At 37.8% G+C, this 14,287-nt stretch overlaps 1 protein-coding gene across 1 annotated transcript in view; it reads right to left on the reverse strand.

Annotated features, from left to right (window-relative positions):
• tdrd6 (tudor domain containing 6) overlaps positions 1–14,287 on the reverse strand; it is a 39,474-nt gene that overhangs the window by 4,349 nt on the left and 20,838 nt on the right. Inside the window, exons 3-12 of the mRNA XM_057822229.1 lie at positions 14,160–14,233; positions 10,928–10,982; positions 9,479–9,561; positions 8,423–8,477; positions 8,261–8,322; positions 8,149–8,194; positions 7,839–7,912; positions 3,377–3,448; positions 3,177–3,281; positions 39–129 (exon numbers count right to left, since the gene is read on the reverse strand). Coding sequence (XP_057678212.1) covers positions 39–129; positions 3,177–3,281; positions 3,377–3,448; positions 7,839–7,912; positions 8,149–8,194; positions 8,261–8,322; positions 8,423–8,477; positions 9,479–9,561; positions 10,928–10,982; positions 14,160–14,233 — 717 coding nt within the window. The remainder of the gene's footprint in view (positions 1–38; positions 130–3,176; positions 3,282–3,376; positions 3,449–7,838; positions 7,913–8,148; positions 8,195–8,260; positions 8,323–8,422; positions 8,478–9,478; positions 9,562–10,927; positions 10,983–14,159; positions 14,234–14,287) is intronic.

The following is a 14,287-nucleotide window of genomic DNA, read 5'->3' on the forward strand; positions in this document are numbered from 1 at the left end:
TTAAACTTTTAAATAGAGAATAAGAATTTTTTTTTTACCATGCATTGCAGCCTCCTTTTCTTGATCTATGTCATCTTTGTCTGTCAAAGACAATGCTCTGACAAGACCGATCACTTCTTCAACACGACACTGTAAAGGAGTAACGTCAGCATGAACTAGACTAGTATAACCCCTGGCAAAAATTACGGAATCACCAGTCTTCGAGGATGTTCATACAGTTTAATTTTGGAGAAGAAAAGCAGATCGCAGACATGACACAAAACTAGTCATTTTAAATGGTAACTTTCTGGCTTAAAAAAAAAAAAACACTAAGAGAAATCAAGAAGATGTAGTACTTCGTAACAGTTGGTAAATTATGGAATCACTCAGTTTTGAGGAAAAAATTAGGGAATCTCCTTGCAAATTTTTATTATTAAACTTTTAAAAGAAAGTAAAACATTACGCCGTATTGCAAAAGATGTTACAGACAGCTGTCGTTAAAATGTAGCGCTGCAACGATTAATCGATTAACTGAAGTAACTCGAGGAAAAAGCTTTGAATCAAATTTTGCTGCTTTTTTCCATTTAGTTTAATTGCCTTGGTTGGATACACTGCCCTCTAGTGTCAAAAGAGAATACGGCATAACTCATTTAACATAGCTGGATGCAGCTGCTCCTTGTTAAGACCAACATAAGTTTGTAAGTTTTTAAGTTATTATTTGGCAAAAAACAATTAAGTTTATCAGTTTTAACATTAAATATGTTGTCTTTGTAGTGTATTCAATTGAATATAGGTTGAGAAGGATTTTCAAATGTTGTATTTTGTTTTTATTTACATCTTACACAATTTCCCAACTTAAAACCGAATCCGGTTTTCTTTTTTGGTGCCAATATGTGTTGGTACGATTTGTCAAGAGCATTGTTAAAAAAAAAAAAATAATAAAAAAGTTAGCATTTTATAGCATTTAAGCTAGCAGATATTTGCTATGCAAGTTAGCCAAATGTTAGTTTGTAGTACTTCGATCCCCATTTATTGTTTTTTAAGATCAAGTATTCTAATATATTATTAAATGCATTTATTGCTCTTGGGAAATGAAAGTTCTGCATTAGTTTGGAAAAAACACCCCAGGACCTTTAGTTTGAAGTCATATTTAATGCTCTTTTGAAAGTGCAATCTTAGCAAGTCTTTGTTTTACATCTCCTGAGATTGATTCTGCAACGCTTTAAATGTTCCTAATCTGATTTTAACCCTTTAACACCTAAGCCTATTTTGGCCGACTTTGCATGCATTTGATGTTGCCTTTATATTTCAAAGAAAAAAATTCTCCACAATGGCCAAATTGGGTCCCTTTTTTAAGGACACCTTGAACTTCATGTCCAAACTGTTGTTTTCTTCACTGACCAATTATAATCCACATTTTGGACCCAAAAAGACAAAAAAATCCCAAAATATTTTTTCAAAATTTGTAATGTTGACGTCCCATTGACAACCAAACATGCTCGACCAACTGTTTTGAAGCTTGATAATATTTATTCTACTTGTTAGGATAAACATTCAGTAGAAAAAAAATAAGATTGAATAGTTTTATGTTTGGCAACTCAACACAAACAGCAAGTATGGTCATAGGCGTTTTTGGCCTTTACACATACTATGGTCAAAACGGGTTAAATACAGTGCAAAATAGTTAGAAAAAACAATAATATATATCATCTAACACAAAAAGGGTTTGGAGGATATCTCTTTGTGAAGTTAGGTATTATACCCATCACCTTATCTAAAGTATATACGTACATGCAATCAAGCTTCTCGGACACTCATCTTTATAAAAATTGAAGAGATTATAGTGAAGAAAAAATATATATAACATTGAAAAATAGTATTTTCAAAAATATTGACAAGTAGTTCAGTTCAATCAAAACTTTTCTGGCATACGACCCAATAGTTTTTTTTTTTTTGCGAACTCAATAAAGCTTCTGCATGAACAGGTCACGGAGCTGCGTCACACACAACGTCACACAGCCTACTCTTTGGCCGTTTGCGTGCTGCTGTCTGTCAGCCTGTCACTTCTACTCGCCGAGACGCCGACTCATCCCAGGAAAACAACGACAAAAACGGCTCATCTTCTTCCTTGAGTGAATGAAATAATGCATTAGCTTGCGCTAAATTTAGTCTTAGATTCATTCTGCATGTTTCAAAGTCGCTGGCTCAAACCAACCAGCCGTTGCTTGCTTCGCATGCCTCCTTTTCCTTAGTTGGCGCCTCGCTCGGAAATGTATTAAAAATGTCCAAATTCGGGCCGTCCTTTTTGACATCACAACGGCTCTTGGTATATGTAATCTTTTGTGCTGCTTTCGGTTTTGTAAAAGGACAAGAAATGATGGAAATATGGAGATAGATACATGGTCCATGCATCGTTTTAATGCATATATATGAGTGCAATAAAACTATAAAACTCAAATGACATTATCTCCCGTTTTTCTTGGTCGATTGACTTAAAATAAAAACTGGTGTGGACATCAACTTCCGTACGTTCAAATGAAACCAACCAGCGGCATGTGGGTGACGTAATTTCAGCGTGACGAAGCTTCAAAGACGACATGCGTAAACGTGTCGCTGCCGACACGTTCGGTGTTAAAGGGTTAATATTCGATAGCTGCAGCCTTATTAGAATCAGGACCAAATACAAACTACATGGAAAGGTTGTCAAAGGTAAGCATACTGGTGAAGCGTCAAGACAGAAAACTCAAAGCAATATGTCTTGAAAACAGGAAAAGCACAACAACAACAAAAATCAACAAATGGGCGGAAACTGGAGTCGAGATTGATGGAGATGTGAAATCCATGCCTCTGAGACCGCAAGCTGTTATAAAAGTACTAGTGGTGTGTTTAGTGTTCTGTTGTTGTGGTTTTTACGTGATTTCTTATTTTTCTCCCCTCAGAATTGAGTGATTACATAACCTGTTACCTTTGGCTTGGTTTAAAAAGGTAACTTAAACAACCACAACTTTTTTCTTGATTTCTTTTCGTGTTTCTTAAAGCCAGAAAGTTGCCATTCAAAATGACTTTAGTTTTGTTTCTTATGTATGATCAGATCTTTTTTTCGACAAAATTAAACTACTTCATGAACATCTGGTGATTCCAAAATTTTCGCCAGGGGTTTTAGAGGATGGTTTTGTTAATCGAATTATATTACCTACCTCATCTGGACTGAGGGGTATGAGAGATCTTGCCTCTGTGTCACACAGCACTGAATCCTCACTTTCAGGAAAATCTGACTTCTCATCTTCTGCCATAGTGTAACACTATAAACACACAAAACATCATTGACTGCTTATAACTATACATGGCGGTAAAAAATAATAATGGAAAAAAAACTTAGGGGTCTGTGAGATCTTACCTCTGTGTCACAAGGCACAGAATCCTCACTTTCAGGAAAATATGAATTCTCGTCTTCTGCCATAGTGTTACACTATAAACCCAAAAAAAAACACTCTTGACTGCTTGAAACTATACTTGGCGGTAAAACAAAAACAAATAAATATATATATATATATATATATATATATATATATATATATATATTAGAGGTGTGCATCGGCACTGCCCTCACGATTCGATTCGATTACGATTCGGAGGGCCACGATTCGATTCGATTCGATTCGATTCAGAGGGCCACGATTCGATTCGGTTCGATTCGGCCATGCATCACGATGCATTAAAGCCTGGGATGCATTAAAATGCTAAACCAAAGCATATTTTTCGTGAATCATGAGGCAACACAAGCGGTCAGACATTAAACAACTTTTTATAGGCTCTTGTGTCATTCCTGGTTGTAGTCAAATGAAAATAGTAATATATATATAAAAAAAAAATTTTTTTTTTAAAACATCACAGCATTTAATTGGTGCTTTGAATGAGACCAGGGCTTTCTTTTTTTTTTTACACACACCGCATAAGTTTGGTCAAGTTTCCCACCAAGCTGCGTCACCAGTAGGTGGATGGCGAGATAGTGTAAAGCGCTTTGAGCGCCTTGAAAGGTGGAAAAGCGCTATATAAGTATAACACCAACACCAACCTCATAGAAGCCAAAATGTCTCCATATGCTTGCTTTCAATGTCTTTGGTGCGTCAATAATCTTTCGCACTCCCTCTTCTCTCTTGCTTCTCTCTGCTTTCTCGATTGGCACTGCGCAATTGCGCATGTCTGTGACGTTACTCCCGTGAGGAAGCAAAATTGGGTTGCTCGTCCCCCCTGCATTTCTTGTACAATAGCTCCCTCTACAGGTAAACATGAGAATAATAATACAAATGGGGAAACCAAATCCATTGCATCACTGCATCACTGGAAGATTTTTGAACGGACTTATATATTTTAATATGTGCTGAATCGATTCGGCTTGTTACCCGCATCGAATCGCATCGTCCATGGCCCGCATCGGGATGCATCGCCGAATCGATTATTGTTGACACCAGTAATATATATATATATATATATATTTTTTTTATTTTTTTTTTTTTTTAACTGATGGAAAGAGGAAAAAAAACAACTTGTCTGCTTGTGTACATTATAATGTATTTACTAGACGCCACTACACACCACCACCACCAATTTGAACCCTGAGCGTTTTGGTATTTTTTAATGTGATATCATCATGCTTCCTTGTGGTAAGGTATACGTTTCATTCATTAACAGTGTTCTCAACATATGAAGATTCTTTAGAGTTACTGTGTGTGTTTATAGTGTTTCCTACAGGGCAGAAGCATCAAATGGGCAGCCCCCAAGGGGGTCTAATCCGGACCACAGTATTTTTTGCCTCACAAGTAGCTAATTTAGGCTTCATCTACACTAGGCCTTATACTGTATAATGGCCTTAACCCTTTAACACCTAAGCCTATTTTGGCCGAATTTGCATGCATTTGATGTTGCCTTTATATTTCATAGAAAAAATTGTTCACAATGGCCAAGTTGGGTCCCTTTTTTCAGGACACCTTGAACTTCATGTCCAAACTGTTGTTTTCTTCACTGAGCAATTATAATCCACATTTCGGACCCAAAAACAAAAAAAAAAGCCGAAAATATTTTTTCAAAATTTGTAATGTTGGTGTCCCATTGACAACCAAACTTGCTCGACCAATCGTTTTGAAGCTTGATAATATTTATTCAACTTGTTATGATAAACATTTAATAGAAAAAAATTGAATAGTTTAATGTTTGACTATTCGACACAAACAGCGGGTATGGTCATTGGCGTTTTTGGCCTTTACACATACTATGGTCAAAACAGGTTATATACAGTGCAAAATAGTGAGAGAAAAAAATTATATATATCATCTAACACAAAAAGGGTTTGAAGAATATCTCTTTGTGAAGTTAGGTATTATACCCATCTCCTTATCGAAAGTATACGCACATGCAATCAAGCTTTTCGAACACACATCTATATAAAAATTGAAAAGATTCATAGTGAAGAAAAAATATATATAACATTGGAAAAACTTTTTTCAAAAATATTGACAAGTAGTTCAGTTCAATTCAATTTTTTCAGGCATGCGACTCGATAAAGTTTTTTTTTTTTGCGCACTCAATAAAGTTTGTTTTTGAACAGGTCACTGAGCTGCGTCACATAGAACGTCACACAGCCTACTCTTCTGCCGTTTGAGCTGTCACTTCTACTCGCCGAGACGCCGACTAATCCGAGGAAAACGACAAATACAGCTCATCCTATTCCTTGAGTTGATGAAAAAATGCATTAGCTTGCGCTAAATTTAGTTTTCGATTCATTCTGCACGTTTCAAAGTCGCTCGCGCAATCCAACCGGTGTTCATGCCTCCTTTTCCTTAGTTGGCGCCTAGCTCGGCAATTTATTAAAAATGTTCACATTCGGTTCATCCTTCTTGACATCACAATGGATCTTGGGATATGTAGTCTTTTGTGCTGCTTTCGGTTTTGAAAAAGGACAAGAAATGATGGAAATATGGAGATTGATACATGGTACATGCAGCGTTTTAATGCATATTTATGAGTACAATAAAACTATAAAACTCAAATGACATTATCTCCCGTTTTTCTTGGTCGATTGACTTCAAATAAAAACTGGTGTGGACATCAACTTCCGCACTTTCAAATGAGACCAACCAGCGGCACGTGGGTGACCTAATTACAGCGTGACGAAGCTTCAAAGACGACATGCATAAACGCGTCGCTCCCGACACGTTCGGTGTTAAAGGGTTAAACTTGTAATTAGATAGACTATACGGCATGTCGGCCACACTAGTAGACCACAAGTCCGGATCAGTTGTTACATGGATAATGTAGGCGAGTAATATTACCAGCCACTTAATATAGACTCGTGTGTCTGCACAACAATCTGATACTAAGGAAGTGACGTCATTCCATCGCCATTTTTAGTGCTGCGTGACGGCATCGTAAACAATGGAGGCGGACTATCACGACGTGGCATTCCTACTCATTTACTTTACTTTTCTTTTCCACACATTTTTCTTGAACCTTCAAACTTCGTTGCAAAAATATGCTTCAATTCAGCGCCAATTTGTGGTCCTCCCATCGCAGATGATGCAGAGATAAGCGTTTCTCCCGCGTTAAGTCTCCGATCAGCCAGCTACTCCAAACTCAATGCTGACCGAACATGAGTATATAAAAATATAAAATATACAATATAAAAACGCGTAGAGGAAAATTAAACCCCGAAAAGTGACCTGTATGGTACCCCCAGTCAAAGAGGCGGGCGATCAGTTTTTTTCATGACATTTCCGCCTGTCAAAACTGTCGCCACTTCCAGGATCACCACTGTTATGCACAAGCACTCCTGGTTGCGGCTTCCAGGAAATATACGCAGCGCCACACCATATGTTTCTATTTGTTATTTTCCAAGTGGAGAGAGCTCAACTGAGCATCGATTGTAACATCCCAAGTAACGATGTCAGGCTTTTATTGTTTTTTTTAAAGATTTATTTCAATCACAACTCGGCGACTGCTCGTAAAAGCTGCGCGTTCTCTTCCTTCACTGTCGCTCCCACATGATGCGTTCAATTGCGTTCACGAAAAAAAAACAGTGGTCACAAAACAGAGTTCCCAACTCCTGGTCTAAAAGGTGTAGTAATTTCGAAATTTCCCACTGGCGAGTAATGAGTTTCCAGTTCAGAGGTAAACCCCGCGGGTGATGACGTAACACGTAACATATGAGGCTTCTCCTTTCTACGCATGCAAGAAACCCTAACCCTTGTAGAAGTGGGGGGGGGGGGGCTTTAACACACCTTAAACAAAGTGCAGACAGGTATAAAAATAGTCAGCAAAATACCCTGGGGAAAATTATCTGTCCTCGTGTAGATGTAGCCACAAAATCACATGCTATTATTTTGATATTGATGCACTTGGCTCACTTTCATGTCCGCAGTTACATTCGTTCATTCGTCCCTTTCAAGTCAAAATGGATTGGACGTCAAGCACCGTCAATGGCACCTAATACAGACATGATATATACCATATTTTAACCCAATACCAGTTTAACTTTTTTAGTCCTTCGCATAGTTCAATATATTTTTGTGACATTAGCTTGTTATACTTGCCTGATTTTCAAATCTTGGAGCACTTTGGCAGAAGTGCAGTACAGCAAATGTCACCGTTTCCGTATTGTTGGCGTTCAATGTCCCCAAATTTAATGTTTCATTACTTTCGGGTTCGCTATCCATGCTCCAGAAAGGAGCTGGATAATAAATTTCACTACAAGTGATCTTTATAAAACAGCAAATGATCTAAAGACCTTGTGTGTCACGCCTACTCAAGCACAGTATAGGAAAAAACAGCCAACATGTACACAAGTTTAGTGTGTTGCAAAATACCATTTCCTCTCCTGTCGCGCTGATGCTACAATGGTGGCTCGTGGCAATTACGCCATCACTCTCCTCATTTAGATCTGCAATGAAAATGTTGTGTAAGCTATTCTATTTTTAAAGCAGAAATGATTATTACATCTCTTTATGTTAAGGCATTTGATAGTATTGTTAGATAATTTTTAATTCCAAAGTTCGAAACACTTAGAAAAATAATTCTCTCTGGTATATGGATTTGCTCAACACTAACAACTTGATAATGATTTTAGGTAGTCTATCATTACAGTGTATTACAATACATGAGAACTGGAGTAGATACCTTCTGACACGTCAACAGAGTGAATCATCCCCTCAGCCATTGCTCCCTAGAAAACAACAAAATATGAATACTTTCTCATCACTAAAGACAATTTTGTGTATTACGCTCTTACCACAGTTGTAGAAGAAACTGTATGTGACCCGCTGGATACGGTTCCAATTTCAGACGGACGATCTAGGTGGGCAGTAAATTAAACATCTTAAGGATACTAATAAACCAGGAGTTTTCATTATCACATATTAATATCCAAGATCCCAAAAAAAAAAAAAAAAACCTAAACAGTCGTTTGTTGTCAAAGACTCAGTCTCATCCTCAGTCACTGTATCGTTCTATAAGAGAAGAGATTCCTGCATAAGCAATCAACATTTACAAGACAATATATAAAAGCACATTATAAAGTAATTATGGATAAAACACTGTACAGGTGGTCTTACAGCTGCGACATAACCCTAATTTTTGTGTCAAAATCAGAATGCATCAGAACACACCATTGCACAGCAGTAATTTGATGTCATTATGTACAGTTGGTATTTGATGTACAGTTGTATCATTACGGTACAGTATACTGTAGGAAAATACACAAAACTATAGTAACAATTGACCTTTTGCAAACTCCACCTCCTTAAAGTCTATCAACCAATCATATGTCCTTCAGACCGTTGTTAAAAAGCAAGCTCCATCAAGCTTTCGGATGCCCTATTGCCTAATCGATTGATTTGGTGGTTTTGTGTTCGCCAACTTTTATAAAACAAGGTGCGGACGTCCAAAATGGAAAGCGATGCACCTATGGAATATTGAAATCGGACATGAGAGACTCTAGGAGTATATCAGTATAAATGTGGTTCTTTCCCTTCCCCAAACCGAAAAAAATGGAGACCAATGGTTTAAGAAGTCAGGACGTACAGCGTCACTCCCAGCAAAATGTCTAAAATAAACACGCATACAGGCATGTTCTTTTAACATTAAGCTAACGGCACAGCCTAACTAGCAAGCGGTCTTCTCAAAATGCTTTAGTAGAGGCAAGAATATTCATAAAACGATATCAATGTGAGTTGTCGTTACTGTTATCACATATTGTCTTTCAAGCTATGTTGTTAAGAACGGCGTGAGTATAACGGTGTTTCTAACTGCGTTATTTTTTTTCAACAGTGAGTAACCTAATTAATTAATTAATAAGTGAATGAGGTGCGAGTTGTCTGATTGGGGGGGGGGGGCGTTTGTGAAAGGTCAACTGTCTGTGTCATGCTCAGTTTGTGACCTAGAGATGTCATTTTAGGACCGTCATACACACGGGATGCCCTGAATTGTATTTAGGTACAAATTCTTTTACATGTATTTTCTCAAGCTGTGAGATGACATCTTCAGCTTCATTTTGCTGCTCTGTGGGATCTGGACAATCCATTGCGAGGTCACCTGGAATTATATTTTGCATTTTAGAATCCAGCCACAGTTCATGTCAAGAATTAAGAATATATTAAGAGTATGCGAACTCTAATGATGATATTGTAATTTATAAGGGTGTAACGGTACATGTGTTTGTATTGAACAGTTTCGGTACGTGGTGCTCGGTTCGGAACGGAGGCGTACCGAACGAGTTTCTGACATAATGTAACCCTTACTTTTCGAGGCTGTGAGTCGATCGGATTACAGTTTCTTTGTGTAGATTATATTTACTCAGTCTTCTCTACTATAATGAGGACCAACACGGTAAAACACAGAAACGTCAACAGCGTGACAATGTGGCCGCCGCGAGAACTCAGTGACACGCGGGCGTTAAAGTCAATCAGCCAATGCACACCAGTCACAGTGCGGCCGCGTGTTAGACACGTCCCAGAAGCGGCTCAACACAACGAAATGAACGGCAGAGTTTATTTGACGCGAGACGCGACCCTCCTGCGTCAATGCTACTACCGGTAGCTAGGATCGGGCAGACCGGAAGTCACTCGTGTAAAAATACGGTGGATCCGGTCTATTTTCAAACTAATATGCAATCGTAACCCACTTTTTGAGTCCATCATCTCTTGAGTGGTAGATCGGGGCACAGTTGACTTGTCTTTGTTTACTGCTGTCTTCTCTGCTATAATAATAATAAGCAAGTAGGAACAAGGAGGAACTAATATTCACATAGGAACTAAAGTTATATATATGTACATAAAATACACAATATAAATGAATACTACGTCACATTTGTAAAACACATAATAAAATAATAGCCCATTTAAATATAATAAATTGAAATGAGCTAAAACATCTGTAATTAAATAATAAGAATAATACACAAATCCTGCTTACACAATTAAATGTATTAATTTCTGTGTGGCGCTTTAGCTTGAGAAAATCCACCAATAAAGCTTTTGAAAACCGTTGATAAGAAAAAAAATGATTCATTGAGGCATTTCACTTGTAAAATACATGTTAACATCTTTGTCATTGGGCTTGCTTTTCTCTTAAAGCACAGTACTTCTTTTTTCGTCTTTCTTTCAGAGAGAAAGCTGACCAATATGCAGGGTCTGAAAGGCAAATTGTTGCTGGATTATTAAATACCCACTACTTTTTGAGCAGAATTCTAGCTTTGTATAGGCTAATGTTCCTATTGTTGAAAGCACAAATGTGTGTAATAAACAACTAGCGCATTTATGTTTTGCATTTTGTTTTCTTACTGTACCAAAAATGAACCAACAGTGACCTCAAAACCGAGGTACGTACCGAACCGAGATTTTTGTGTACCGTTACACCCCTAGTAATTTACATACTCTATATATTTAGGAAAAAAGCTCACCATGTAACTGCTGTTCAACAGGCACAAGAGAAGGCAGCACTGATTCTTCTGGAATCTACAAGACAATATAAATATGTAGGAGCGGCTGTGGCGCAGTTGGGAGCTCGAGTTGTCCTTGGACCGAAAGGTCAGCGGATCGATTTCCGGCTACGACTATCCACTGTTGAAGTGCCCTTGGGCAAGGTGTTGAACCCTAATTTGCCCCTAATACATTGGCAGCGCCTGGCATGACAGCAGCACCATCGGTGTGTGAATGTGTGCATGAAAGGGTAAATGTGTGCTAATGTAAAGTGCTTTGGGCATAGTAAACATGTAGATACAGGGGTATGAAAAATATCAACCTTTTGGAATTTCTCACATTTCTGCATAAAATCATCATCAAATGTGTTCCGATTTTTTTCTCAAAATCACACAGATGAAAATATAGTGCTTTAACTAAAACCACCCAAACATTTATAGGTTTTCATATTTTAATGAGGATAGCTTGCAAACAATGACAGAAGGGGGAAAATAAGTACCGTAATTTCGGAATATAACGCGCACTTTTTTTCCCCAATATCAACTTGTGAAATCATGGTGCGCATTATAAACGGGTACATGGATGGAGACAGGAATATTAATGTATTATATATATAAACCGATTTTTTTTCATTGACACGGCCACGTTGTGTTGAAGAAATGTATGAGGCAATTCGTTGCCGACCATTACGGTACGTGACGTCACCATTTTGTTTCGGTAATACTTCACTCTTATCGGCCGAATGATTTCGTCCACGTTAAATTCTGCTTTTTTCACTCTTCATAAAGCACAGAATTTAGTTTGAGTCAAGTCATTTGAGTCAACGTTATTGCATCTCCGCAACTCGGACCATAACAAACGTAAGCACACAGACTTCCTGTGTCCGTCAACTATATCTGTCCCTCGGGAAACTCAAACCCAAATAACAATAGTTCCTATTGTTACTGTCGTGTCGACAGCGGTGAGCTCTCACGGATTTCCGACTTAACGTTCTCACTTTCATTTTACCGCATCAATCCATGGAAGAAACATTTATTCATCATGATGAAACGAGCAAGTTATACAGCAGCCTTTAAAAGAAAAGTCACATCTGTTTTGTTTTCTCATAGATTCTGGTAAGTTGGAGAAGTTGTCAAATCATATTATTACCGTAAATATTGTCAGTTTATGGTAATGTTTTGAACTACCAATGCGCTATGCTTGTGCTGAGTTTCACCAGTCAGTAAAATGACATTTCTGTATCCGTACACGAGCTCTGTTTTCTTGTATTCTTCTATTTATTGGTGCTAAAATTAGGGTGCGCGTTATAAACGGGTACAATAATTTCCCCAAGATTTTACAAGTAAATTTGGGGTGCGCATTATACACGGGTGTCCCTTATATTCGGGAAATTACGGTAAGTGAACTCTCTGCTGAAGGAAAGAGCAATTAAACTAATTTTTACCAAACATTTGAAGTCAGGTGTGTGTGCAATCACTGATGAGTGGTTTAAAGCTGCCCTGCCCACTATAAAACACACACCTGGGAAGAAATGTCTTGATCAGAAGCATTGTCTGATGTGCATCATGGATCGGTCAAAAGAGCTGTCTGAAGACCTGCGATCAAGGATTGTTGATTTCTATAAAACTGGGAAAGGATACAAAACCATCTCTAATGGATGTTCATCAATCGACTGTCAGAGTTGTCGTCTATAAATGGATAGTTTGGCACTTTTGCTTCTCTCTCAAGGAGTGGCCGTCCACCAAAGATGACGCCAAGAGTTCAGCGCAGAATACTCAGAGAGGTAAAATAGAATCCTAAAATATCTGCTAAAGACTTACAGAAATCACTGGCACAGTCCAATATCTCACACATCAACTATATGTAAAACTATGGCCAAGAATGGTGTTCATGGGAGGACTCCATGGAAGAAGCCACTACTGTCTAAAATAAACATTGATGCCCATTTAATGTTCGGAAAAAGGCACTTGGACACTCCAAAGAAGTTTTGCAAAATATTTTGTGGACTGATCAAACCAAAGTTGAATTTTCTGGGAGTAACACACAACGTCATGTGTGGAGGAAAAATGGAAAACCTCACCGACATCAACACCTCAACCCCATCATGAATCATGGTGGAGGGAGCCTCGTGATTTGGGAATGTTTTGCTACCTCAGGGCCTGGACAACTTGCAGTCATTAATGGAAGAATGAATTTAAAAGTTTGTCAGGATGTTTTGCAGGAAAACCTGTCTGTCAGACAGTTGAAGCTAAAAAGAGGATGGATGCTGCAACAGACAATGATCCAAACACAGAAGTAAATCAAATTCAGAATGGTTTCAGATGAACACAATACACGTTCTGGAGTGGCAAGTCAAAGTCCAGACTTGAACCCCATTGAGATGCTGTGACATGACATAAAGACAGTGATTTATGCCAGACATCCCAGGAATCTGACTGAACTACAGCAGTTGTGTAGAGAAGAATGGCCCAAGATTAGTCCTGATCGATGTGCCAGACTGATCGGCAGCTACAGGAAGCGTCTGTTTGGAGTTATTGCTGCCATAGGGGAGGGGGGGGCACAAAATATTAAATGTAATGGTTCACTTATTTTCATACCATCCTCATTAAAATATGAAAACTTAAAAATGTTTGGGTTGTTTTAGTTAAACTAGACACTTTCTACATCTGTGTGATTTTGACAAAGATCAGATCACATTTGATGGGGATTTTATAAAGAAATTTCAAAAGGTTCAGATACTTTTTCATACAAGTGTAAATGCACTATATCAGTACTCTACCACTTACCACAAATATGCGGCAGTGCAAAAGATGAATGAGTGCCTATCTCAATAATGTGGCCTGGGATATACGACAACTGACTTTTAAGAAAATTATTTGTTTTCATGAGGGAAAAAAAGTTGCAAATCTTTAAAAGTGTGTAAGGAATAATAAGATAATGGAAGGACACTCATATTTTCTTTGTACTGGAAAAAAAAAAAAAAAACTAAACAACAAATCGCAATATGCCCATATTTGATGAAGAGAATTCTGTAAAATGCCATCAACGAGTTTTGGTTTGAAACCAATCACTGAAATTAACCTGTTTGAACTAAGTCGTGTAAATAACACTGATAGTTAATCAGAGCAAATGTCAGCAATCTCTAGCTGTCCATGTGTTTTTCAATACTTCTTAAAGACTGTCAGCATTTATTTAAAAAGTAGATAGAATTACCATTTTCACTTTTGTCCCATTCATATCTGCAGCCAAATCTGCATCCTTGTCGTCATCAGAAGCAACATTTGGATCTAGAAAGAGAATATAACACTTCATGAACTGTAATAATGACAGGCATTCCAAAC

This window comes from Corythoichthys intestinalis, chromosome 19 (genome assembly GCF_030265065.1).
Source record: "Corythoichthys intestinalis isolate RoL2023-P3 chromosome 19, ASM3026506v1, whole genome shotgun sequence".
In the NCBI taxonomy this organism is placed as follows: domain Eukaryota; kingdom Metazoa; phylum Chordata; class Actinopteri; order Syngnathiformes; family Syngnathidae; genus Corythoichthys; species Corythoichthys intestinalis.